This window comes from Salmo salar, chromosome 09, assembly GCF_965601325.2.
Source record: "Salmo salar chromosome 09, fSalSal1, whole genome shotgun sequence".
Classification (NCBI taxonomy): domain Eukaryota; kingdom Metazoa; phylum Chordata; class Actinopteri; order Salmoniformes; family Salmonidae; genus Salmo; species Salmo salar.
The window spans coordinates 113,923,565-113,948,902 of NC_138299.1; the positions used below are offsets into that span (position 1 = coordinate 113,923,565).

At 43.3% G+C, this 25,338-nt stretch overlaps 1 protein-coding gene across 2 annotated transcripts in view; it reads right to left on the minus strand.

Moving 5' to 3' along the window:
* Nucleotides 1-13,186: 13,186 nt before the first annotated feature.
* Nucleotides 13,187-25,338, minus strand: part of masp1 (MBL associated serine protease 1) — an 84,418-nt gene continuing 72,266 nt past the window's right edge. For both annotated transcript variants that reach the window (XM_014213412.3, XM_014213411.3), the window contains 2 exons: nucleotides 15,266-15,340; nucleotides 13,187-15,027 (listed from right to left, as the gene is read on the minus strand). In XM_014213412.3, coding sequence (XP_014068887.1) covers nucleotides 14,144-15,027; nucleotides 15,266-15,340 — 959 coding nt within the window. In that variant the 3' untranslated portion in view covers nucleotides 13,187-14,143. The remainder of the gene's footprint in view (nucleotides 15,028-15,265; nucleotides 15,341-25,338) is intronic.

Genomic DNA, 25,338 nt, shown 5'->3' on the forward strand with positions numbered 1-25,338 from the left:
TGAACATGCACCTGTGGAAAGGTCATTTTGACAATAACAGCTTACAGACGGTAGGCAATTAAGGTCACCGTTAGGAAACTTAGGACACTAAATAGGCCTTTCTACTGACTCTGAAAAACACCAAAAGAAAGATGCCCAGGGTCCCTGCTCATCTGCGTGAATGTGCCTTAGGCATGCTGCAAGGGGGCATGAGGCTTGTAGATGTGGCCAGGGCAATAAATTGCAATATCCATACTGAGACGCCTAAGACAGCGCTAGAGGGTGATAGGATGGACAGCTGATTGTCCTCGCAGTGGCAGACCATGTGTAACAACACCTGCACAGGATCGGTACATCCGAACATCACACCTGCGGGACAGGTACAGGATGGCAACAACTGCCCTGATGTTACACTAGGAACACACAATCCCTCTATCGGTGCTCAGACTGTCCACAATAGGCTGAGAGAGGCTGGACTGAGGGCTTGTTGTAAGGCAGGTCCTCACCAGACATCACCGGCAATGATCGCCTTTGGGCACAAACCCACCATCGCTGCACCAGAAAGGACTGGCAAAAAGTGCTCTTCACTGTCGAGTTGCGGTTTTGTCTCACCAGGGGTCACGGTTGGATTTTCGTTTATCGTCGGAGGAATGAGCGTTACAAAGAGGCCTGTACTCTGGAGCGAGATCAATTTGGCGGTGGAGGGTCCGTCATGGTCTAGGGCGGTGTGTCACAGCATCATCGGACTGAGCTTGTTGTCATTGCAGACAATCTCAACGCTGTGCATTACTGGGAATACATCCTCCTCCCTCATGTGGTACCCTTCCTGCAGGCTCATCCTGACATGACCCTCCAGCATGACAATGCCACCAGCCATACTGCTCGTTCTGTGCATGATTTTCAGCAAGACTGGAATGTCAGTGTTCTGCCATGGCCAGTGAAGAGTCTGGATCTCAATCCCATTGAGTACGTTTGGGACCTGTTGGATCAGAGGGTGAGGGCTAGGGTGAGACCCCCCAGAAATGTGCGGGAACTTTCTGGTGCCTTGGAAGAGTGGGGTAACATCTCACAGCAAGAACTGGCAAATCTGGTGCAGTCTGAGGAGGAGATGCGCTGCAGTACTTAATGCAGCTGGTGGCCACAGCAGATACTGACTGTTACTTTGGATTTTGACCCCCACTTTGTTCAGGGCCACATTCAATTTCTGTTAGTCACATGTCTGTGGAACTGGTTCAGGTTATGCGTCAGTTGTTGAATCTTATGTTCATACAAATATTTACACATGTTAACCTGTTAGGGACAGACGTTCCGCTAATCAATGGTATAGAGTGGCGCGAATTACAAATACCTCAAACGCAACTTCAATTTTTCAAACATATGACTATTTTAAAGACGACTCTCCTTTATCTAACCACATTGTCCGATTTCAAAAAGGCTTTACAACGAAAGAAAAACATTAGATTCTTATGAGAGTACCCTGCCAAAAATAATCACACAACCATTTTCAAAGCAAGCATATATGTCACAAAAACCAAAACCACAGGTAAATGCAGCACTAACCTTTGATCTTCATCAGATGACACTCCTAGGACATTGAACAAAACATGCATGTATTGTAGAACAATCTAGTTCATATTTATATCAAAAAACAGCTTTTTACATTAGCATGTGATGTTCAGAACTAGCATACCCACTGCAAACTTCCGGTGAATTTACTAAATTACTCACGATTAACGTAAACAAAATACATAATTATTTTAAGAATTAGATACAGAACTCCTTTTATGCAATCGCGGTGTCGGATTTTAAAATGGCTTTTCGGCGAAAGCACATTTTGCAATATTCTGAGTACATATCACGGCTAGCTATTTTGACACCCACCTAGTTTGGCACTCACCAAACTCAGATTTACTATAAGAAAAATTGGGTTACCTTTGCTGTTCTAGTTATATCCAAATAGCTCCGTTTTGTTCGTGCGTTCAGGTAACTATCCGAAGGGTGGCGCGTTTCGTGACAAAATTTCAAAATATTCCATTACCATACTTCGAAGCATGTCAAACGCTGTTTAAAATAAATCGCATACATTTTCTCATAAAATAGCGATAATATTCCAACCGGGCGACGTTGTATTAATTCAAAGGGAGAAAGAAAAACATGGAGTCGTCTCGTGCACTCCAGTGTCATTGTTCTCAGAAGGACCACTCACAAAAACCCCTGCTGTTTTTCGCCCAGAGACTGGAGAGCTCTCATTCCACTTTCTGGCGCCTTCTGAGAGCCAATGAAAGCCTTAAATGTCACGTTACAGCACAGATGCTGTATTTTGATTGATGCACTAGAAGGAGAACAAATTGTCAGACAGGGCACTTCCTGTATAGAATCTTCTCAGGTTTTGGCCTGTCATATGAGTTCTGTTATACTCAGACACCATTCAAACAGTTTTTGAAACTTTAGGGTGTTTTCTATCCAAATCTACTAATTATATGCATATTCTAGTTTCTGGGCAGGAGTAGTAACCAGATGAATTTTTTTTTTTTTTTTTTTTTTTTTTTTTTTTTTAATCCGGCTGTGAAAATACTGCCCCCTATCCCTAAAAGGTTAAGTTTGCTGAAAATAAACACAGTTGACAGTGAGAGGACGTTTCTTTTTTGCTGAGTTTATATTTTGTACATCTTTTGTTTTTATTCATTTTTGTTTGATTTTCTTTGACACTTAAGTTATAGAGCCACAAACAAGTTTGTGTTGTGCGTTAATAACGTCTAAGTTACTGCCTTGATCCACCAGCCTGGACAACCGGACAAAGGTGCGGAACTACTATCCACAACCAGGACATCCCCTGGCCATTCTTGTGGTGGTAGAAATCCTGTAAACCACCAGAGGGGGGACTGTTACGATGACCCACAAGACGGGATATCCGGTGGTAATTTTTATGGTGGGTTGCAACTTGCAGAATCCTTCCAAGAGTGAACCCACCAGAGGCGGACTGTCATGACTGTCCTGTGAGGATTCAATAGGTCAGAGCAGCTTGCCAATGGTTGACAATAACCAGACCTCTCTCACCCACAGAAGAGGGGAGGAGGGAGCTGGTGGGGGTTGACAGTTCACACCCTGTCGTAAATTAAAGGGGACTCTCTCTTTTCCCCTCCAGTAAAATCCACCAATGAATGTTCTTTGTTGTCAGTCGGTTAGGGAACCTTTTTCACATGTTTTAAGGGTGTATGTTTATTCTGTGTTAGTTAGCTAGTAAATAAATAATTCAACCAATTTGTGTAGTACTAAATCATGAGTAAGGCTGGGTATTTTGCAGATGCATGAAGTTACGACTGTTCAGAATGATAAGAGGTTATGATTTAATATGTTGACTGTTTTATGGATATGATAGGTAAAGACCTTCAGTTTAATTCGGGAGATGGTAACTCTTTAAACAACCACTCTCGTGGTGCCCCAAATTCCTAATAAATTAATCATGTAACAATTAACTCATATCGAGTAACAATTAGTTGATTCAATAAATAAGTCATCAGATTAATGAAAGTAAAGTCAGGACAATGTACAGAGTATACTGTGTTTTCCTGTTAATTTTTTTTGTTGCTTATTATGGCAATGTGACCTCAACATGTTAGCCACTACCTCAGCTAAACCAGACTGATCAGTTTCACAACGCCCCTGACTGGCCAGTCAATGACATCACACACAATATTGTCAACGAACTACTCAACTCTACTAACATCTAGTACATGCTGTCACATGGACAACCCATTGAAACCACACACACACCACAATTCAACCGACTGAATAGATAGATACAGTTTGCAAATAAGTGAATGGATAGACCACAAGATAGTGCAATACTATGACAAACCGTCCTATTGTTTGCTTCTTTATGTATTTATTGTATGGTTATTTGCCAAATTATTTGTTTATATATGATAATTTTCAGTTATTTTGTGTTAGTCTCTTTTTTTAGTCACTTTTTTTCCCTTAGTCATAGGCTTGGACTGTGTTCTGTACATAAACTTTGAGATACTGTACCATAGCAGCTCTGTGACTTGGGGGTCTAGGTTCTTTCAGTATTCATGCGACGTTTTGGGGATGGCTGCTGGTCTGGGCCTGTGTGTCTGCGACAGAGCTCACTTCTGCTTCAGGCTCTGCCCCAAAATAGCCCTTCACTGGAGCCAGTGGCGACTTGTCATTCAGAGCCCCACCTGTTATTTTGGCAATTTGTGTCACATATCAAATAAAATGTATTTCAATCAAATGTATTTATAAAGCCCTTTGTACGTCAGCCGATGTCACAGCCGAAGCTATATAGAAACCCAGCCTAAAACCTCAAACAGCAAGCAATGCAGATGTATAAGCACGGTGGCTAGGAAAAACTCAGATGGGCAGGAACCAAGGGAGAAACCTAGCGAGTAACCAGGCTCTGAGGGGTGGCCAGTCCTCTTCTGGCTATGCCGGGTGGAGATTATAACAGTACATTCACCTTCGCACCCCTGGGCCAGACTACACTCAATCATAGGACCTACTGAAGAGATGAGTCTTCAATAAAGACTTAAGTCAAGACTGAGTCTGTGTCGCTCACATGGATGGGCAGACCAAAAATGTTTTAGCTCTGTAGGAGAAAGGCCTGCCTCCAGCTGTTTGCTTAGAAATTCTAGGGACAATAAGGAGGCCTGCGTCTTGTGACTGAGGTCTACTTGTAGGTATGTACGGCAGGACCAAATCGGAGAGATGGGTAGGAGGAAGCCCATGTAATGCTTTGTAGGTTAGCAGTGACTTTGAAATCAGCCCTAGCCTTAACAGGATGCCAGTGTAGAGATGCTAGCACTGGAGTAATATGATCAAATTTGTAGGTTCTAGTCAAGATTTTAGCAGCCGTGTTTAGCACTATCTGAAGTTTATTTTGTGCTTTATCCGGGTAGCCAGAAAGTAGAGCATTGCAGTAGTCTAATCTAGAAGTGACAATGGCATGGATTAGCTTTCTGCATCATTTTTGGAAAAAAAGTTTCAGATTTTTGCAATGTTACGAAGATGGAAAAAATCTGTTCTTGAAATATTCTTGATATGTTCGTCAAAAGAGAGATCAGGGTCCAGAGTAACACTGAGGTTCTTCAGTTTTCTTTGAGACTGTACAACCATCAAGAGATTAATTGTCAGATCCAACAGAAGAGCTCTTTGTTTCTTGGGACATTGAATTAGCATCTCTTTTGTCCGAGTTTAAAAGTAAAACATTTGTCGCCATCCACTTATGTCTGAAACACAGGCTTCCATGGAGGGCAATTTTGGGGCTTCACCATGTTTCATCAAGCTGTGTATCATCCGCATAGCAGTGAAAGTAGACATTGTGTTTCCGAATGACATCCCCAAGAGGTAATATAAATATATATATATTAGTGAAAACAATAGTGGTCCTAAAACGGAAACTTGAGGAACCCAGAAAATTACAATTGATTTGTCAGAGGAAAAACCATTCACAGATTAACTGATATCTTTCCGAAAGATAAGATCTAAACCAGGTCAGAACTTGTCCGTGTAGACCAAATTAGGGTTTCCAATCTCTCCAAAAGAATGTGGTGATCGACGGTGTCAAAAGCAGCACTAAGGTCTAGGAGCACGAGGACAGTTGCAGAGCTTTAGTCTGATGCCAATAAAAGGTAATTTACTACCTTCACGAGTGCAGTCTCAGTGCTATGATGTGGTCTTAAACCAGACTGAAGCATTTTGTATACATTGTCTTCTGGAAGGCAATTTTCGGTAAGCTTGCTTCAAGGCTTGGGTATTTTCTGTATACCAGGGAGCTAGTTTCTTGTGACAAATGTTTTTTGGTTTTAGGGGTGCGACTGCATCTAGGGTATTACGCAAGGTTACATTTAGTTCCTGAGTTAGGTGGTTAACCTATTTTTGGGTAGGTGGAGGGAGTCTGGAAGGGCATCTAGGAATCTTTGGGTTGCCCGAGAATTTATAACACAGCTTTTGATGATCCTTGGTTGGGGTCGAAGCAGGTTATTTGTTGCAATTGCAAACGTAATAAAATGGTGGTCCCCGAGTCCAGGATTATGAGGAAAAACGTTAAGATCCACAATATTTATTCCAAGGGACAAAACTAGGTCCAGGATATGACTGTGGCAGTGAGTAGGTCCGGAGACATGTTGGACAAAACCCACTGAGTCGATGATGGCTCCAAAAGCCTTTTGGAGTGGGTCTGTGGACTTTTCCATGTGAATATTAAAGTCACCATAAATGTGAATATTATCTGACTACAAGATCCGACAGAAATTCATGTAACTCAGTGAAGAACGCTGTATACGGCCCAGGAGGCCTGTAAACAGTAGCCATAAAAAGTCATTGAGTAGGCTGCATAGATTTCATGACTAGAAGCGTTTTTTGTAAATTGAATTTTGCTATCGCAAATGTTAGCAACACCTCCGCATTTGCAGAATGTGCGGGGGATATGGTCACTAGTGTAACCAGGAGGAGAGGCCTCATTTAACAAAGTAAATTCATCAGGCTCCAGCCATGTTTCAGTCAGGCCAATCAAATCAAGATTATGATCTGTGATTAGTTCATTGACTATAACTGCCTTGGAAGTGAGGGATCTAACATTAAGTAGCCCTATTTTGAGATGTGAGATCACAATCTCTTTCAATAATGTCAGGAATGGAGAGGTCTTTTTTACAGTGAGATTGCTAAAGCGAACACCGCCATGATCTAAACACCGCCATGTTTAGATCAAGGCACATGCACAATCTCAATGGCAATATCTGAGCTGACTCCACTAAGCTGTCAGGCTGGCCTGCACCCTGCTGCCTGGCCTGCTGCCTGGCCTGCACCCTGCTGCCTGGCCTGCTGCCTGGCCTGCACCCTGCTGCCTGGCCTGCACCCTGCTGCCTGGCCTGCTGCCTGGCCTGCACCCTGCTGCCTGGCCTGCACCCTGCTGCCTGGCCTGCTGCCTGGCCTGCTGCCTGGCCTGCTGCCTGGCCTGCTGCCTGGCCTGCACCCTGCTGCCTGGCCTGCTGCCTGGCCTGCACCCTGCTGCCTGGCCTGCACCCTGCTGCCTGGCCTGCACCCTATCTAATTGTGGAGCTAGAGAAGTTAGAGCCCTGTCTATGTTGATAGATAAGATGAGAGCACCCCTCCAGCTAGGATGGAGTCCGTCACTCCTCAGCATGCCAGGCTTGGTCCTGTTTGTAGATGAGTCCCAGAAAGAGGGTCAATTATCTACAAATTATATATTTTGGGAAGGCAGGAAAGTCTTCAACCAGCAATTAAGTTGTGTGAGACTGCTGTAGAGCTCATCACTCCCCCTAACTGGTAGGGGACAGAGACAATTACTCGATGCTGACACATCTGTCTAGTTAATTTACACGCTGAAGCTATGTTGTGCTTGGTGACCTCTGACTGTTTCATCCGAACATCGTTGGTGCCGACATGGATAACAATATCCCTATACTCTACACTTGCCAGTTTTAGCCTTAGCCAGCACCCTCTTCAGATTAGCCTTTACGTTGGTAGCCCTGCCCCCTGGTAAACAGTGTATGATCGCTGGATGAATTTTTTTAAGTCTAGTACTGCGGGTAATGGAGTTGCCAATGACTAGGGTTTTCAATTAGTCAGAGCTAATGGTGGGAGGCTTCGGCGGCTCAGACCCCATAACGGGTCGAGGAGAGACCAGAGAAGGCTCGGCCTCTGACTCCGACTCGATGCTTAATGGTGAGAACTGGTTGAACGTTTCTGTCAGCTGAATGAGTGACACCGGTTGAGCATTCCGACAGCATTTCCTTCCAGAATCCTTGAGAAAATTGTCCAGCTGCGGGGACTGTGCGAGGGGATTTATACTACTATCTGTACTTACTGATGGCACAGATGCTGTTTCATCCTTTCCTACTCTTAAATTACCACTGCCTAACGATTGTGTCTGAAGCTGGGCTTGCAGCACGGCTATCCTCACCATAAGGCAATAGTTTTCCTATGTATTATGAGTACAGCAACTGCAATTAGATGGCATAGTGTTAATGTTACTACTTAGCTTCGGCTGTTGGATGTAAAACCATGTCCAGATGAAGCGTTGAAAAGTTGAATCAAAAAATTTGAGCGAGAGGAAAAAAACTTAAGACATTGGTCAATATGTAAAATAAATATTTGATTAAATGGTTATTAAAAATGAAAAAGTAAAACCGTAAAGTTGGCAGGTAGCAAAGTACCAACAAAGTACCCAAACAATGTATAAAAAAAGTCAGTTGACAAAGCTGCATAAAAACTCTTTTTTTTTTTGTTGCTATTGTGAGTAAGGCAGCTCCAAAATCCAGATGTTTCAGGTTAGCTCAATGCTTTCTGTGGTGGTGGGGCAGCCAGCGGAAAATGCAGAGTGTAGGGCCACGAAAGACTGCCACGTCGCCTTCCAGTTCAAGTGAGCACAGCATATCAAGGTGAATCCAAAAATGTCTTGTATTCTGCTGCATAAATGATCTAATATGCCAGGGAGATATGTACATTTGGAAGTCGGAAGTTTACATACACCTTAGCCAAATATATTTAAACTCAGTTTTTCACAATTCCTGACATTTAATCCGAGTAAAATGTCCCTGTCTTAGGTCAGTTAGGATAACCACTTTATGGTAGGAATGTAAAATGTCAGAATAATAGTAGAGAGAATTATTTATTTCAGCTTGTATTTCTTTCATCACATTCCCAGTGGGTCAGAAGTTTACATACACTCAATTAGTATTTGGTAGCATTGCCTTTAAATTGTTTAACTTTGGTCAAACGTTTTGGGTAGCCTTCCACAAGCTTCCCACAATAACTTGGGGGATTTTTGACCCATTCCTCCTGACAGAGCTGGTGCAACTGAGTCAGGTTTGTAGGCCTCCTTGCTCGCACACGCTTTTTCCAGTCCTGCCACACATTTTCTATAGGATTGAGGTCAGGGCTTTGTGATGGCCACTACCTTGACTTTGCTGTCCTTAAGCCATAACTTTGGAAGTATGCTTGGGGTCATTGTTCATTTGGAAGACCCATTTGCGACCAAGCTTTGTTGCTTCAATATATCCACATGATTTCCCTGCCTCATGATGCCATCTATTTTGTGAAGTGCACCAGTCCCTTATGCAGCAAATCACCCCCACAACATAATGCTGCCACCCCCGTGCTTCACGGTTGGGATGGTGTTCTTCGGCTTGCAAGCGTCCCCCTTTTTCCTTCAAACATAACAATGGTCATTATGGCCAAACAGTTCTATTTTTGTTTCAACAGACCAGAGGACATTTCTCCAAAAAATACGATCTTTGTCCCCATGTGCAGTTGCAAACCGTAGTCTGGCTTTATTATGGCAGTTTTGGAGCAGTGGCTTCTTCCTTGCTGAGCGGCCTTTCAGGTTATGTCGATATAGGACTCGTTTTACTGTGGATGTAGATACTTTTGTACCTGTTTCCTCCAGCATCTTCACAAGGTCCTTTGCTGTTGTTCTGGGGTTGATTTGCACTTTTCGCACCACAGTACGCTCATCTCTAGGAGACAGAACGCGTCTCCTTCCTGAGTGGTATGACGCCTGCGTGGTCCCATGGTGTTTATACTTGCATACTATTGTTTGTACAGATGAATGTGGTACCTTCAGGCATTTGGAAATTGCTCCCAATTGCTCCCAAGCTAGTGTCTCAGTTATCGAAGCAAATAATCCTGGAAATAATGTTGAAGTTTTCCAGAGACATTGTTGCACGGAAAAGTTCTCTGCCAGTTCCTGCATCCCACAGGGATTTTATGGATTCCCCATTGGATCTGAAAACACCAGCAAGGATAAGAAACCCAAAGTATGCATGTAAATGAGTTTGGTCCATCTCCTTCCATCTCTCTCCAAAAACATGCCTTCCCTCCAAATGAATGCAGTCCAGAATGATTTTCTGGATGGTGTCTAGGATGAACAGTTCAAAAGAATACGATGTCCTGCACATGAGTAACCGCCATCCGCGTCGGCCCTGCTTGCATCCTTATCACATTGGCAGGCATGCGGCGTAGCTCATTCCTTGGGCAAGAAGACCATTCCATTTTTTTTTTTTACATTCATATTTCTCCTCCTGCTGGCTGCTGATAAGCTGGTTGCTGACGGGCTGGTCCTGAGGCTGGCTGAGGGTCAATCTCATCCTCTTCTTCCAACTCACTGTCAGACTCAGAGACATGATCCTCATATTCAGAAATTCTTAATCTTCCAAAGTGGAAGACAGTCCTTCCACATTAGCTTCTCTCTCTGCAAAAAATAATTCTAAGGCCCTCTAAGCAGAGATTCTTTTTTCCATACTGAATGACTGTGGTAAGGAGCCACACATACAAAGCTATTTATTTGTTGTGTCCCTCCCCCAATTTTCAACTCGCTGGGGTAGAGTGTGGGAAAATACTGCATTTTTCACAATGTATCGAAATAATGTATTGTAATAACATTGTGCAGGTTCTTGCAAGACATTGTGTGGTTTCACACACTACAAAGGGTAAAGAGTGTGAGAAAAGCAGGAGACAGGCAGACAGGCAGGGAGACAGACAGGTTCTTGGTGCTGTGTTAAAACTGCAGGCCTAGGGAGGAGGAAGACAGAGTGAAGGCACACAGCAAACCTTTTTAATTTTTACCTACACACACTTTTCCACACTTATTACCCTTCCGTCCAGTAGACCCGAACACAACATATGTAATATAAATGTGTAGGGGGGTGCACAGTGTGCACTCAATGAAAATGTGTTATTTTATATGTTCTTCACAAAAAAACGAGCCAAGGACAATGAGTTTTAGGTTTAACAAATTATTAATTCTATAATTTTCATTTTAGTAAACATTGAAAAAGATTTACCAGGTCATGCAATGTAATCTAATTTTTTGTCCAGGAGTGTGATTCAGTAAACACAAAGCTAATTTGAAATCCATTTTCAGTTTTCAAGTTTATTCAAATAAGATTGACGATATATTGAAATCATGTTTTAAAATATCCACTAGGATTAGACTGTTACACATAGAGCCAGTTTCCCAGACACAGATTAAATTTAGTCCAGGATTAAAAAGCTTTCTCGATGGAGATTCTCCTATTGAAATAATTTTAGTCCAGGACTAGGTTTAGATAACCTATATCTGGGGAAACACCATATACAGATAAGTGAAAGGTAAATGGTGACAGTTTATTTCCTCCATCACCTCGAACAGGAAAGTTCAGGAAAATTGCTGAACTGCCACGTAGGCGAGTGAGTGTTCCTATCGACCGGATCGGAGTGGGCCGTCTACCTAGCAGCTGTTAACTTATAACATAGGGCCATGTGACCTGACCAGGAACAACTCTGGGCCCTAATAATGGGCTATAAGGAGGAGCAGGTCACAAGGTCAGGAAAAACATGTTCATTCTTATAAATAGTGTAGCTACAAATAACTCCACAGTGGATCAGGCCAGAAATAACGTATTCCTACAACAATGTTTAGAAGACATGAAATTGAATACCAATCAATGTAATCTGTGTATTTTTTTTTAAATCCGCAGGGGATCCCACCACAGGTAGATGCATGGCAAGCACATCAATACCCCATGACCACCCCTCTTGCCCTACCAACCCCCACCTCACCCCCCATACATACACTATGACACAAATCACTTCCTCAATATAGTTCTGATGTAATGTAAGCTACCCCCCTTCTTTCCCACTGGCAATGGCCTTGACATTAAAAACTGATAAGACAACAACTGACTTAACCTGTTGTGGTATAGGGGGCAGTATTTTCACGGCCGGATAAAAAACGTACCCGATTTAATCTGGTTACTACTCCTGCCCAGAAACTAGAATATGCATATAATTTGTAAAACTGTTTTAATGGTGTCTGTGAGTATAACAGAACTCATATGGCAGGCCAAAACCTGAGAAGATTCCATACAGGAAGTGCCCTGTCTGACAATTTGTTGTCCTTCTGTTGCATCTCTATCGACATTACAGCATCTGTGCTGTAACGTGACACTTTCTAAGGCTTCCATTGGCTCTCTAAAGCCGCCAGAAAGTGGAATGGGGTGTCTGCTGTCTCTGGGCAAAGTACAGCAGCAGAGTTTGTAAGTGGTCAGCCTGGGGACAGTGAGACTGGAGATGCGCGTTCACGAGACTTCTCCATTTTTTTCTTTCAGTCTTTGAATGAATACAACGTTGCCCAGTTGGAATATTATCGCTATTTTACGAGAAAAGTAGCATAAAAATTGATTTTAAACAGTGTTTGACATGCTTCTAAGTACGGTAATGGAATATTTTGAATTTTTTTGTCACGAAATGCGCTCGCACGTTACCCTTCGGATAGTGACCTGAACGCACGAACAAAATGGCGGTATTTGGATATAACTATGGATTATTTGGAACCAAAACAACATTTGATGTTGAAGTAGAAGTCCTGGGAGTGCATTCTGACGAAGAACAGCAAAGCTAATCCAATTTTTCTAATAGTAATTCTGAGTTTAGGTTGTCCCAAACTTGGTGGGTGTCAAATTAGCTAGCCGTGATGGCCGAGCTATGTAATCAGAATATTGCAAAATGTGCTTTCGCCGAAAAGCTATTTTAAAATCGGACATAGCGATTGCATAAAGGAGTTCTGTATCTATAATTCTTTAAATAATTTATGTATTTTGTCAACGTTAATCGTGAGTAATTTAGTAAATTCACCGGAAGTTTTCGGTGGGTATGCTAGTTCTGAACATCACATGCTAATGTAAAAAGCTGTTTTTTGATATAAATATGAACTTGATTGAACAAAACATGCATGTATTGTATAACATAATGTCCTAGGAGTCTCATCTGATGAAGATCATCAAAGGTTAGTGCTGCATTTAGCTGTGTTTTGGGTATTTGTGATGCATGCTAGTTGCTTGGAAATGGCTGTGTGGTTTTTTTGTGTCTATGTACTCTCCTAACATAATCTAATGTTTCGCTTTCGCTGTAAAGCCTTTTGGAAATCGGACAACGTGGTTCGATTCAGGAGAAGTGTATCTATAAAATGGTGTAAAATAGTCTTATGTTTGAGAAATTTGAATTATGACATTTTGTGGTTTTAAATTTGGCGCTCTGATTTGTCACTGGCTGTTGAATAGTGTGGGACGATTTCGTCCCACCTCCCCTAGAGAGGTTGTGTTTTACACTCATGGTATAGGTGTTGTGATTGCTAACTGCTGACAGTACAGTTTACACACATACTTACAGAAGACTAAGAGTAAAGTTTAATTGATTATATTTTAATTCACAATTGACTAGATTTTAATCCACGATGTCGAAAGCACATGGACATTGTTAAATTGTCAATTCCACTGCAGAAAAATGTAATCTGACACCAACACTGGTAGCTATGGTCTGAGAGGGATCAAGAAGAACAGAACCTCAGTAACACAACAGCATTGCAATGCCTTCTCAAAAAATGTGGTTATTTCATTATCAATTTTACCATCCATGATAATGTCAAGGAAATACAAAATAATACTGGCCAATTCCATGTGCAAATTATAAAACCTCATTAGATGACATGTACAGTATGTCCCTACTCTTATACATTAGGGGTAACTTGTCAGATATACATGGCTACAGCATTATGAGTTTAGGAGTGCAGTTTGTATCTGAGAGCACATGAATGATACATTGGAGTTCATCATATAAGAATGCACAAGGATTTCAAGTCGAGTTTGACATGGAATTGCTTGTCATCGGGACGTAATTGACAATCATATAAAATATAAGGGCTTATGAGTGTGATAAGATGAAGTTGGAGTGCATTGTTGGAGTACAACAATTCATGATCAGCTATTCTGGTATCATGTGGGGACTGAGTTGGAGATAATCTTTCGAATTCACAATAGAAAATAAAAATATAACATTGGGTGGTGTCAATTGAAAAGTTTTAAAGAAATGGCACTTTTCGATCCTTAAATTGGAATGTCAACTCATCTCCTAAATAAAGCTGAATTTAAATGGACTTGATCCCCAACCCTGAAGAGAGGAGTTATGAAGGGGAAAGGGGATGAGGGTGCACAGGAGACCGAGGACATGAGATGGGGATAGGTTGAACAGAGGGGAATGATACATTGGAGTTCATCATATAAGAATCCACAAGGATTTCAAGTCGAGTTTGACATGGAAATTGCTTGTCATCGGGACGTAACTGACCCCCCCCCCTTATTCCCTCTCACCACCATGGCCCCGTCCCCAGTTGGCTCTGCAACCAATCGGCGTAGTTGGCCACCCGGGTGTAAACCCCATAAACCCTCTGGCTCCCACACTCCTCCGGGCCCCCCCATGACACCAGGCCTTGGGCCACCCAGCGCCCGCTTCCGGGCTCCTCCATCACGAACGCCCCCCCGCTGTCCCCCAGGCACGTGTCACGCCCACCCTCGTAGAAGCCGGCACAGAACATGTTGTCAGTGATGTTGTAGTTGATGGAGCGTGATGCATAGCTGGCCTTGCACTCCTCCTGCGCCACCACAGGCAGCTTGACATACTGCAGCACGTCCGACACCATGCCCAGGTCAGAGGAGAGCGCGGTGGTGTCGGCGGCCACAGAGGCATTGGGGTTGGAGATGCCCCAGCCGGCCACCAGGCCCAGGGTGTTGAGCTGGGGGCTCTGGGGCCTGTCTTTGCCCTGGGGAGGGGGCAGGCAGACGGGCCGCACTAGCTCCCCCACGGGCACAGCCTGACTCAGCTTGACCAAGGCGATGTCGTTGTTGTAGTTGCGAGGGTCAAAGTGAGGGTGGAGGATGACTTGTTCCACAGAGCGGTTGGTGGCGTTTTGCTTGGCACGGACGTCGTGCAGGCCCAGGTAGACTCGGATGTGTTCGGGCGCCACAGGCACTATGGTGGCGCCGCGGCGTTGGGAGCGCAGGACATGAGCGGCAGTGAGGACCCAAGACTCGGAGAGCAGGGCACCGCTTCCGAACCAGCGGTCCTCCGGGACACGGGACATGTCTTCTACGGTGAGGAGGACCTGCCAGGGGAAGAGACCTGGCACAGTGCTACGCCCCCCGACGATACGCTTAATCTGTGCTGGGAAGGGCTGGGACGGCTCCCCACATACTGAAACACACAGACAGACACACACACACAGGGTGTGAGTTGGACTCATGCTCTCGTGATGAGGTAGCCCTGTTTGCATCTTAAAACCAGTGGCACGCTCGGTCCAAGAGAGAATTTTGAAATAGTTAAGATGATGTTTTCCTGAACAGGAGACCGGGACTCGGATCTCTACAGATAGGATCCATACACTCTTACTGTACAAATTCTCAACAGTTAGGCCTGCAATAGTGAAGCTTACCTGGCAAACAGGTAGGAGTTTTAGTCCCATGTTCTGAGTTGGTCCACTCTCCCTTCTCCCCACAGGTGTACATACCTGCACAGAGAGTCAATAAATTACATACAGTTGAAGTCGGAAGTTTACATACACCTTAGCCAAATACATTTAAACTCCGTTTTTCACAATTCCTGACATTTAATCCTAGTAAAAATTCCCTGTCTTAGGTCAGTTAGGATCACCACTTTATTTTAAGAATGTGGAATGTCATAATAATAGTAGAGAGAATGATTTATTTCAGCTTGTATTTCTTCTGACCCACATTCCCAGTGGGTCAGAAGTTTACATACACTCAGTTAGTATTTGGTAGCAATGACTTTACATTATTTATCTTGGGTCAAACGTTTTGCCTTGCCTTCCACAAGCTTCCCACAATAAGTTGGGTGAATTTTGGCCCATTCCTCCTGACAGAGCTGGTGTAACTGAGTCAGGTTTGTAGGCCTCCTTGCTCGCACAGGCTTTGTCAGTTAAGACCACACATTTTCTATAGGACTGAGGTCAGGGCTTTGTGATGGCCACTCCAATACTCTAAGTCATTTTGCTACAACTTTGGAAGTATACTTGGGGTCATTGTCCATTTGGAAGACCCATTTGCGACCAAGCTTTAGCTTCCTGACTGAGATGTTGCTTGAATATATCCACATCATTTTCCCATCTATTTTGTGAAGTGCACCAGTACCTCCTGCAGCAAAGCACCCACGCAACATGATGCTGCCACCCCCGTGCTTCATGGTTGGGATGGTGTTCTTCGGCTTACAAGCCTCCCCCTTTTTCCTCCAAACATAACAATGGTCATTATGGCCAAACAGTTCTATTTTTGTTTCATCAGACCAGAGGACATTTCTCCAAAAAGTACGATCTTTGTCCCCATGTGCAGTTGCAAACCGTAGTCTGGCTTTTTCATGGAGGCTTTGGAGCAGTGGCTTCTTCCTTGCTGAGCGGCCTTTCAGGTTATGTCGATATAGGAATTTAAAGTTTTAAAGGGAATATAAATACTTTTGTACTTGTTTCCTCCAGCATCTTCACAAGGTCCTTTGCTGTTGTTCTGGGATTGATTTGCACTTTTCGCACCAAAGTGCGTTCATCTCTAGGAGACAGAACGCGTCTCCTTCCTGAGCGCTATGACGGCTGCGTGGTCCCATGTTGTTTATACTTACGTACTATTGCTCCCAAGGATGAACAAGACTTGCGGAGGTCTACAATTTTTTTTCTGAGGTCTTGGCTGATTTCTTTTGATTTTTCTCATGATGTCAAGCAAAGAGGCACTGAGTTTGAAGGTAGGCCTTGAAATACATCCACAGGTACACCTCAAATGATGTCAATTAGGCTATCAGTAGCTTCTAAAGCCATGACATAGTTTTCTGGAATTTTCCAAGCTGTTTAAAGGCACAGTCAACTTAGTGTATGTAAACTTCTGACCCACTGGAATTGTTGGAAAAATTATTTGTGTCAAGTGTAACAGTGTAGGTTCCGTCCCTCTCTTCGCCCCAACCCGGGCTCGAACCAGGGACCCTTGCACACATCAACAACTGGCACCCACCAAAGCATCGTTACCCATCGCGCCACAAAAGCCGCGGCCCTTGCAACGCAAGGGGAAACCCTACTTCAGGTCTCAGAGCGAGTGACGTCACTGATTGAAACGCTATTAGCGCGCACCACCGCTAACTAACTAGCCATTTCACATCGGTTACACAAGCACAAAGTAGATGTCCTACCTGACTTGCCAAAACTATAGTTTGTTAACAAGAAATTTGTGGAGTGGTTGAAAAACGAGTTTTAATGACTCCAACCTATGTAAACTTCCGACTTCAACTGTATATGCATATATGCAAATAAAAATATCAGCATTGGCTCAAATCATCATAACAAATGAAAGAAACCAGAATGTTTTCTGACTACTTGACTTGGGAAAAACTCTGGGCCCGGTTTCCCAATAGTGATGGAATTGAGGCTTACGAGTGTTTTAATGATGCATTGTAAGTCACACTTGACTCTGCCATTACAGGAGCTGTCCTGTGGTGAAAATTACTCCAGAAATAGGCTAAAGAAGTCACTGTAAATCTTAAATGTATTCAAAGTCATAATTTTTAAAAACATGTTTTACACAATACCATTTTTCCAACAGGAGAATAAATATTCTGTGAATTAAATCAAACTTTACTTGCCACAAGCGCCAAATACAAGTGTAGACTTTACCGTGAAATGCTTACTTACAAGCCCTTAACCAACAGTGTAGTTCAAGAAGAAGAAAGTATTTACCAAGTAGGCGATCTACAATATAAAGTAATAATAAAAAGTACACAATAATAATAACAATAACGAGGCTATATACAGGGGGCACCGGTACCGAGTCAGTGTACAGGCTAGAGGTAATCTGTACATGTAGGTGGGGGCAAAGTGACTGACTATGCATAGGTAACAAACAAACAGCGAGTAGCAGCCGTGTACAAGAGGGACTGGGTCAATGGAAATTGTCCGGTGGCGATATTTATGAATTGTTCAGCAGCCTAATGGCTTCGGGGTAGAAGCTGTTGAGGAGCATTTTGGGCCTAGACTTGGCGCTCTGGTACCACTTGCCGTGCGGTAGCAGAGAAAACAGTCTAACTAGGGTGACTGGAGGCTCTGACAATTGTATGGGCTTTCCTCTGACAACGCCTATTATATAGGTCCTGGATGGCAGGAAGCTTGGCCCCAGTGATGTACTGGGCCATTCGCACTACCTTCTGTAGCACCTTACGGTGATATGCCGAGCAGCTGCCATACCAGGCGGTGATGCAAACGGTCAGGCTGCTTTCGATTGTGCAGCTGTGGAACCTTTTGAGGATCTGGGGGCCCATGCCAAATCTTTTTGTTGTGCCCTCTTCACGACTGTCTTGGTATGTTTGGACCATGATAGTTCATTGGCGAAGTGGACACCAAGGAACTTGAAAGTCTCGATCCGCTCCACTACAGCCCTGTCGATGTTAATGGGGGCTTGTTCGGCCCGCCTTTACCTGTAGTCCACGTTCAGCTCCTTTGTCTTGCTCACATTGAGGGAGAGGTTGTTGTCCTGGCACAACACTGCCAGTTCTCTGACCTCCTCCCTATAGGTCGTCTCATCGTTGTCGGTGATCAGGCCTACCACTGTGGTGTCGTCAACAAACTTAATGATGGTGTTGGAGTCGTGTTTGGCTACGCAGTTCTGGGTGAACAGGGAATACAGGAGGGGACTAAGTACACACCCCTGAGGGGCCCCAGTGTTGAGGATCAGCATGGCAGACGTATTGTTGCCTATTCTTACCAGCTGGGGGAGGCCCGTCAGGAAGTCCAGGATCCAGTTGCAGAGGGAGGTGTTTAGTCCCAGAGTCCTTAGCTTAGTAATGAGCTTCGTGGGCCCTATGGTGTTGAACGCTGAGCTGTAGTCGATGAACAGCATTCTCACATATGTGTTCCTTTTGTCCAGGTGAGAAAGGACGGTGTGGAGTGCGATTGAGATTGCGTCATCTGTGGATCTGTTGGTTCGGAATGCGAATTGGAGTGGGTCTAGCGTGTCAGGGAGGATACTGTTGATGTGAGCCATGACCAGCCTTTCAAAGCACTTTATGGCTTCCGACGTAAGTGCCACGGGCCAGTAATCATTTAGGCAGGTTACCTTCACTTCCTTGGGCACAGGGACTATGGTGGTCTGCTTGAAACATGTAGGTATTACAGACTCGGTCAGGGAGAGGTTGAAAATGTCAGTGAAGACACTTGCCAGTTGGTCCGCGCATGCTTTGAGTACACGTCCTGGTAATCTGTCTGGCCCAGCGGCTTTGTGAATGTTGACCTGTTTAAAGTTTTTGTTCACATCGGCTTCTGAGAGCGTTATCACACAGTCATCACGAACAGCTGGTGCTCTCGTGCATGCCTCAGTGTTGTTTGCCTCGAAGCGAGCATAAAAGGCATTTAGCTCATCTGGTAGGCTCACGTCACTGGGTAGCTCGTGTCTGGGTTTCCCTTTGTAGTCCGTAATAGTTTTCAAGCCCTGCCACATCCGACGTGTGTCAGAGCCAGTGAAGTAGGATTAAATCTTAATCCTGTATTGACGCTTTGCTTGTTTGATGGTTCGTCTGAGGGCATAGTGGGATTTCCTATAAGCACCCGGATTAGTCTCCCACTCCTTGAAAGCGGCAGCTCTAGCCTTTAGCTTGATGCGGATGTTGCCTGTAATCCATGGATTCTGGTTGGGATATGTACGTACAGTCACGGTGGGATGACGTCATCCATGCACTTATTGATGAAGCCAATGACTGAGTTGATGTATTCCTGAATGCCATTGGATGAATCCCGGAACATATTCCAGTCTGTGCTAGCAAAACAGTCCTGTAGTGTAGCATCCACGTCATCTGACCACTTCCGTATTGAGTACTGGTACTTCCTGCTTTAGTTTTTGCTTGTAAGCAGGAATCAGGAGGATAGAATTATGGTCAGATTTGCCAAATGGAGGGCGGGGGAGAGCTTTGTATGCATCTCTATGTGTGGAGTAAAGGTGGTCTAGGATTTTTTTTCCCCCTGGTTGCATACAGTGGGGGGGGAAAAGTATTTGATCCCTTGCTGATTTTGTATGTTTGCCCACTGATAAAGAAAGGATCAGTCTATAATTTTAATGGCAGGTTTATTTGAACAGTGAGAGACAGAATAACAACAAAAATATCCAGAAAAATGCATGTCAAAAATGTTATAAATTGATTTGCATTTTAATGAGGGAAATAAGTATTTGACCCCCTCTCAATCAGAAAGATTTCTGGCTCCCAGGTGTCTTTTTTATACAGGTAACGAGCTGAGATTAGGAGCACACTCTTAAAGGGAGTGCTCCTAACCGCAGCTTGTTACCGGTAAAAAAGACACGGCAGCTGTGACCATTGTCACCAAGAAAACAATTGGTAACACACTACGCCGTGAAGGACTGAAATCCTGCAGCGTCCGCAAGGTCCCCCTGCTCAAGAATACATATATACATGCCCGTCTGAAGTTTGCCAATGAACATCTGAATGATTCAGAGGACAACTGAGTGAAAGTGTTGTGGTCAGATGAGACCAAAATGGAGCTCTTTGGCATCAACTCAACTCACCGTGTTTGGAGGAGGAGGAATGCTGCCTATGACCCCAAGAACACCATCTCCACCGTCAAACAGGGAGGTGGAAACATTATGCTTTGTGGGTGTTTTTCTGCTAAGGGGACAGGACAACTTCACAGCATCATTTGACTGGGCCATGTACTGTCAAATCTTGGGTGAGAACCTCCTTCCCTCAGCGGGGGCATTGAAAATGGGTCGTGGATGGGTATTCCAGCATGACAATGACCCAAAACACACGACCAAGGCAACAAAGGAGTAGCTCAAAAAGAAGCACATTAAGGTCCTGGAGTGGCCTAGCCAGTCTCCAGACCTTAATCCCATAGAAAATCTGTGGAGGGAGCTGAAGGTTCGAGTTGCCAAACGTCAGCCTCGAAACCTTAATGACTTGGAGAAGATCTGCAAAGAGGAGTGGGACAAAATCCCTCCTGAGATGTGTGCAAACCTGGTGGCCAACTACAAGAAACATCAGACCTCTGTGATTGCCAACAAGGGTTTTGCTACAAAGTACTAAGTCATGTTTTGCAGAGGGGTCAAATACTTATTTCCCTCATTAAAATGCAAATAATTTTATAACATTTTTGACATGCGTTTTTCTGGATTTGTTTATTGTTATTGTCTCTCACTGTTCGTATAAAGCTACCATTAAAATTATAGACTGATCATTTCTTTGTAAGTGGGCAAACGTACAAAATCAGCAGGGGATCAAATACTTTTTTCCCCCACTGTATGTGACATGCTGGTAAAAATTTGGTAAAACTGATTTAAGTTTGCCTGCATTAAAGTCCCCGGCCACTAGGAGCGCCGCTTCTGGGTGAGCATTTTCTTCTTTGCTTATGGCCTTATAGAGTTGGTTGAGAGCGGTCTTAGCGCCAGCTTCACTTTGTGGTGGTAAATAGACAGCAATGAATAATACAGTTGAGAACTGTTGGTTGATAGTGTGGTCGACAACTTATCATAAGGTACTCTACCTCAGGCGAGCAATACCTCGAGATTTCTTTAATATTAGACATCGCGCACCAGCTGTTATTGACAAAAAGACACACACCCCCACCCCTCGTCTTACCAGAGGTAGCGTCTCTGTTCTGCCGGTGCAAGGAAAATCCCGCCAGCTCTATATTGTCCGTTTATTCGTTCAGCCACGTCTCGGTGAAACATAAGATGCTACAGTTTTTAATGTCCCATTGGTAGGATAATCTTAATAATAGGTCATCAATTTGGTTTTCTCACGATTGCAAGGAGAATGGAAGGCATTGGGAGTTTACTCGCTTGCCTCCAGCTTCTCAGAAGGATCCCCGATCTGCGTCCCCTTTTCCCAGCGTCCTTTCCTCACGCAAAAGGCATGGATCTCGGCCTGTTCCAGTGAAAGCAGGATATCCTTCTCATCGGACTCGTTGAAGGAAAAGATTTTTCCAGTTTGTGGTGAGTAATCGCTTTTCTGATGTCCAGAAGTTATTTTCGGTCATAAGAGACGGTAGCAGCAACATTATGTACACAATAAGTTAAAAAAATAAGTTACGCAAAAAAAAAAATTATTGCACAATTGGTTGGGAGAATGTAAAACGTCAGCCATGTTCTTCGGCGCCAGCTTTATATTTAAGTTTTTGCATTATATGTTTGCCATGTGTTATGCATTCTAACACGGAACCCAAACCGGCTGCGAGCGTGTGCCATCGTGCATACATTTATTTTGTCCCCCCACACCAAATGCGATCACGACACACAGGTTAAAATATTTAAAAAAACTCTGAACCAATTATATTAATTTGGGGACAGGTCGAAAAGCATTGAACACTCATGGTAATTTAGCTAGTTAGCTTGCACTTGCTAGCTAATTTGTCCTATTTAGCTAGCTTGCTGTTGCTAGCTAATTTGTCCTGGGATATAAACATTGAGTTGTTATTTTACCTGAAATGCACAAGGTCCTCTACTCCGCCAATTAATCCACACATAAAACGGTCAACCGAATCATTTCTAGCCATCTCTCTTCCTTCCAGGCTTCTTCTTCTCTTGACTTCATATTGCGATTGGCAACTTTCATAAATTAGGTGCATTGACCTCGTTCGTCTTTCAGTCACCCACGTGGGTATAACCAATGAGAAGATGGCACGTGGGTACCTGCTTCTATAAACCAATAAGGAGATGGGAGAGGCAGGACTTGCAGTGCAATCTGTGTCAGAAATATAACTGATTTCTATTTTAGCCCTTGGCAACGCATACGCTTGTTGGCGCCTGTGAGCAGTGTGGGTGCAATAATTGAATAACATAGATTTCTACATTTATTTTGCAACGCTCACGCACGCGATGCGAGCGGTGTGGTCAGCCTGTAAGAATGTATAAAGTCAAAGCTGCTCGTTCCCTCAATTGCCATTTAGAAAATATCAACGTGACCTAAAAATAGCATATGATGATAATGATTTTCGGAATTGCGCAACAAAACAATGTAGCCTAATGGCAGGCAGGAATTGAGTTTCAAGTAGGCCTACAGATATTCCACTATTTGTATTTATTAAGGATCCCCATTAGCTGCTACCGAGGCTTGGGGTCCAGCAACATTAACAAAGTTATATACAGTTTAAAATATTACATTTCATAACACTATACCCAATACATTAAGTGTGTTCCCTCAGGCCACTACTCAACGATCACATATTTACAATACAACATACATGTGTACGTGTGTAGAGTGCGTGTCTTATCATGTGTGCCTGTGTGTGTCTCTTCACAGTCCCATAAGGTGTATTTTTATTTTAAAAATCATCTGATTCTACTGCTTGCATCAGTTACCTGATGTGGAATAGAGTTCCATGTAGCCATGGCTCTATGTAGTACTGTGAACCTCCCATAGTCTGTTCTTGACTTGGTGATTGTGAAGAAAACTTTGGTGGCATGTCCTGTGGGGTATGCATGGGTGTCCGTACTATGTGCTAGTTGTTTAAACACTTTGGTGCATTCAGCATGTCAAGCTCTCCTCCACTTTGAGCAATGAGAGATTTACATGCATATTATTAATGTTAGCTCTCCATGTGCATTTAAGAGCCAGCCATGCTGACCTGTTCTGAGCCAATTGCAATTTTCCGAGGTCCCTCTTTGTGGTACCTGACCACACAACTGAACAGTAGTCCAGGTGTGACAAAACTAGAGCCTGTAGGACCAGCCTTGATGTTAGTGTTGTTAAAAAGGCAAAGCAGTGCTTTATTATGGACAGGCTTCTCCTCTTATCCAGTGCTGTATCAACATGTTTTAACCATGACAGTTTACAATCCAGGGTTACTCCAAGCAGTTTAGTGCTTTTAGTTTTTGAAATATTTATGACTATCTTATTCCTTGCCACCCATTCTGAAACTGCAGCTCTTTTTTTAAGTGATTTAATTCTCTGTAGTAGCTGACGTGTATAGTGCTGAGTCATTTTCAAACATAGCCATATTTGCTTTACTCAAACCCAGTGACCTGCCATTAGTAAAGATAGAAAAAAGGGACCTAGATAGCTGCCCTGGGAATTCCTGATTCTACCTTGATTATATTGGAGAGGCTAAATAATTAAACATGTTAAGTGATGTTACCATAAACCTAATATAGAGGGCTTACAGTTGCTTCACAAATCACCTAGCAACAACACCAGGCACCATGTTGGTAGACCAGAGTCAGTCTTGTGGAAGTCCTCCGATCGTGAGAAACTGAGGACAGATAAATACAGCAACATAATATTCAGTGCTGTCTAATTTGAGTATAAAGCAGCCTGTGTCTTTGTGATGTTTTATGTCCTCAGATACAGAAAGCTGTGAAACCCTTTCTGCGTTTGCAGATGAAGAGGTGCCCATGAATGTCCCAAGAGAATAAGGGTACATCCTTGTATATCATGAGTTATATGTGTACCTATGTCAGCGTTTATTTTTTACAAAAAAATGTATATATATATTTATATATAAAACAAATATTTTTACAAAAATACTTATTACAACTGGAGCAGGTCAACCCTGCTGGGTGTGCAGGCTTCTGTTCCAGCCCAGCACTAACACACCTGATTCAATTTATCAAACCTAATGAGTTGATTATTAAGTGTGCTATTGCTGGGCTTGAATAGAAGTCTGCTCACCCAGTAGATCACGGATCAGTGGAGCAAGGTTGGCCACCTCTGGTATGGACTGAAATTATGCTTTATTAATAATAGCCTACTTGTTATTAAGATGTCCAACTAACCTTTACATTTGTGTTAGCTTGTACACTTTGAAATGATATGAAAGTGTTAATTATTTGAAGTGAAGTGTTTAAACTTGTTTTAATTGTTAAAACTATTATTCAAGATGAACTAGTGTCAATGTTGATTAATCCCAGGTCACAATCCTGCAATAAAGAGAGGAAGGGAATCTGTCTCTAATTTGTCTGTTTCTGTGTTTTATTCTCAAATGAACACTAACTTTTTGTTCAGTTGTAAGCTCTCCAATTAGTTTTATTTGATTATCACTCTTTTTTTCAGGATATCAGCCATGTGAACCCATTAAGCAAATGATATTGGCATGCAACGGCAATTCAGCCATAGGCCTACAGCAGTGGTTACCAACTCCAGTCCTCGAGTAACCCCACACATTTTTGTTGTAACCCCGGACAAACATACCTGATTCAACTCATTGAGGGGCTGATGATTAGTTGACAAGTTGAATCAGGTGTGCTTGTCTGGGGGTACAATAAAAATGTGTACTGTCAGGGATACTCATGGATCGGAGTTTGGAACCACTGGCCTACAGTATGATGGCATTTGCCTTATGGCCATTTGCAATGCATCCATTGACATTGTGCATCTGAAGCAAAGAATAGCTTAACTCACACATTGTTTACATAGTGTTGAGCTATATGTTCTCAATTTAAAAATGATACCAGTAGACAATGTATATGAGGCTAATCATTATACTAGTTTTTGTAAATGCATTGCGCTGACATGAAATTG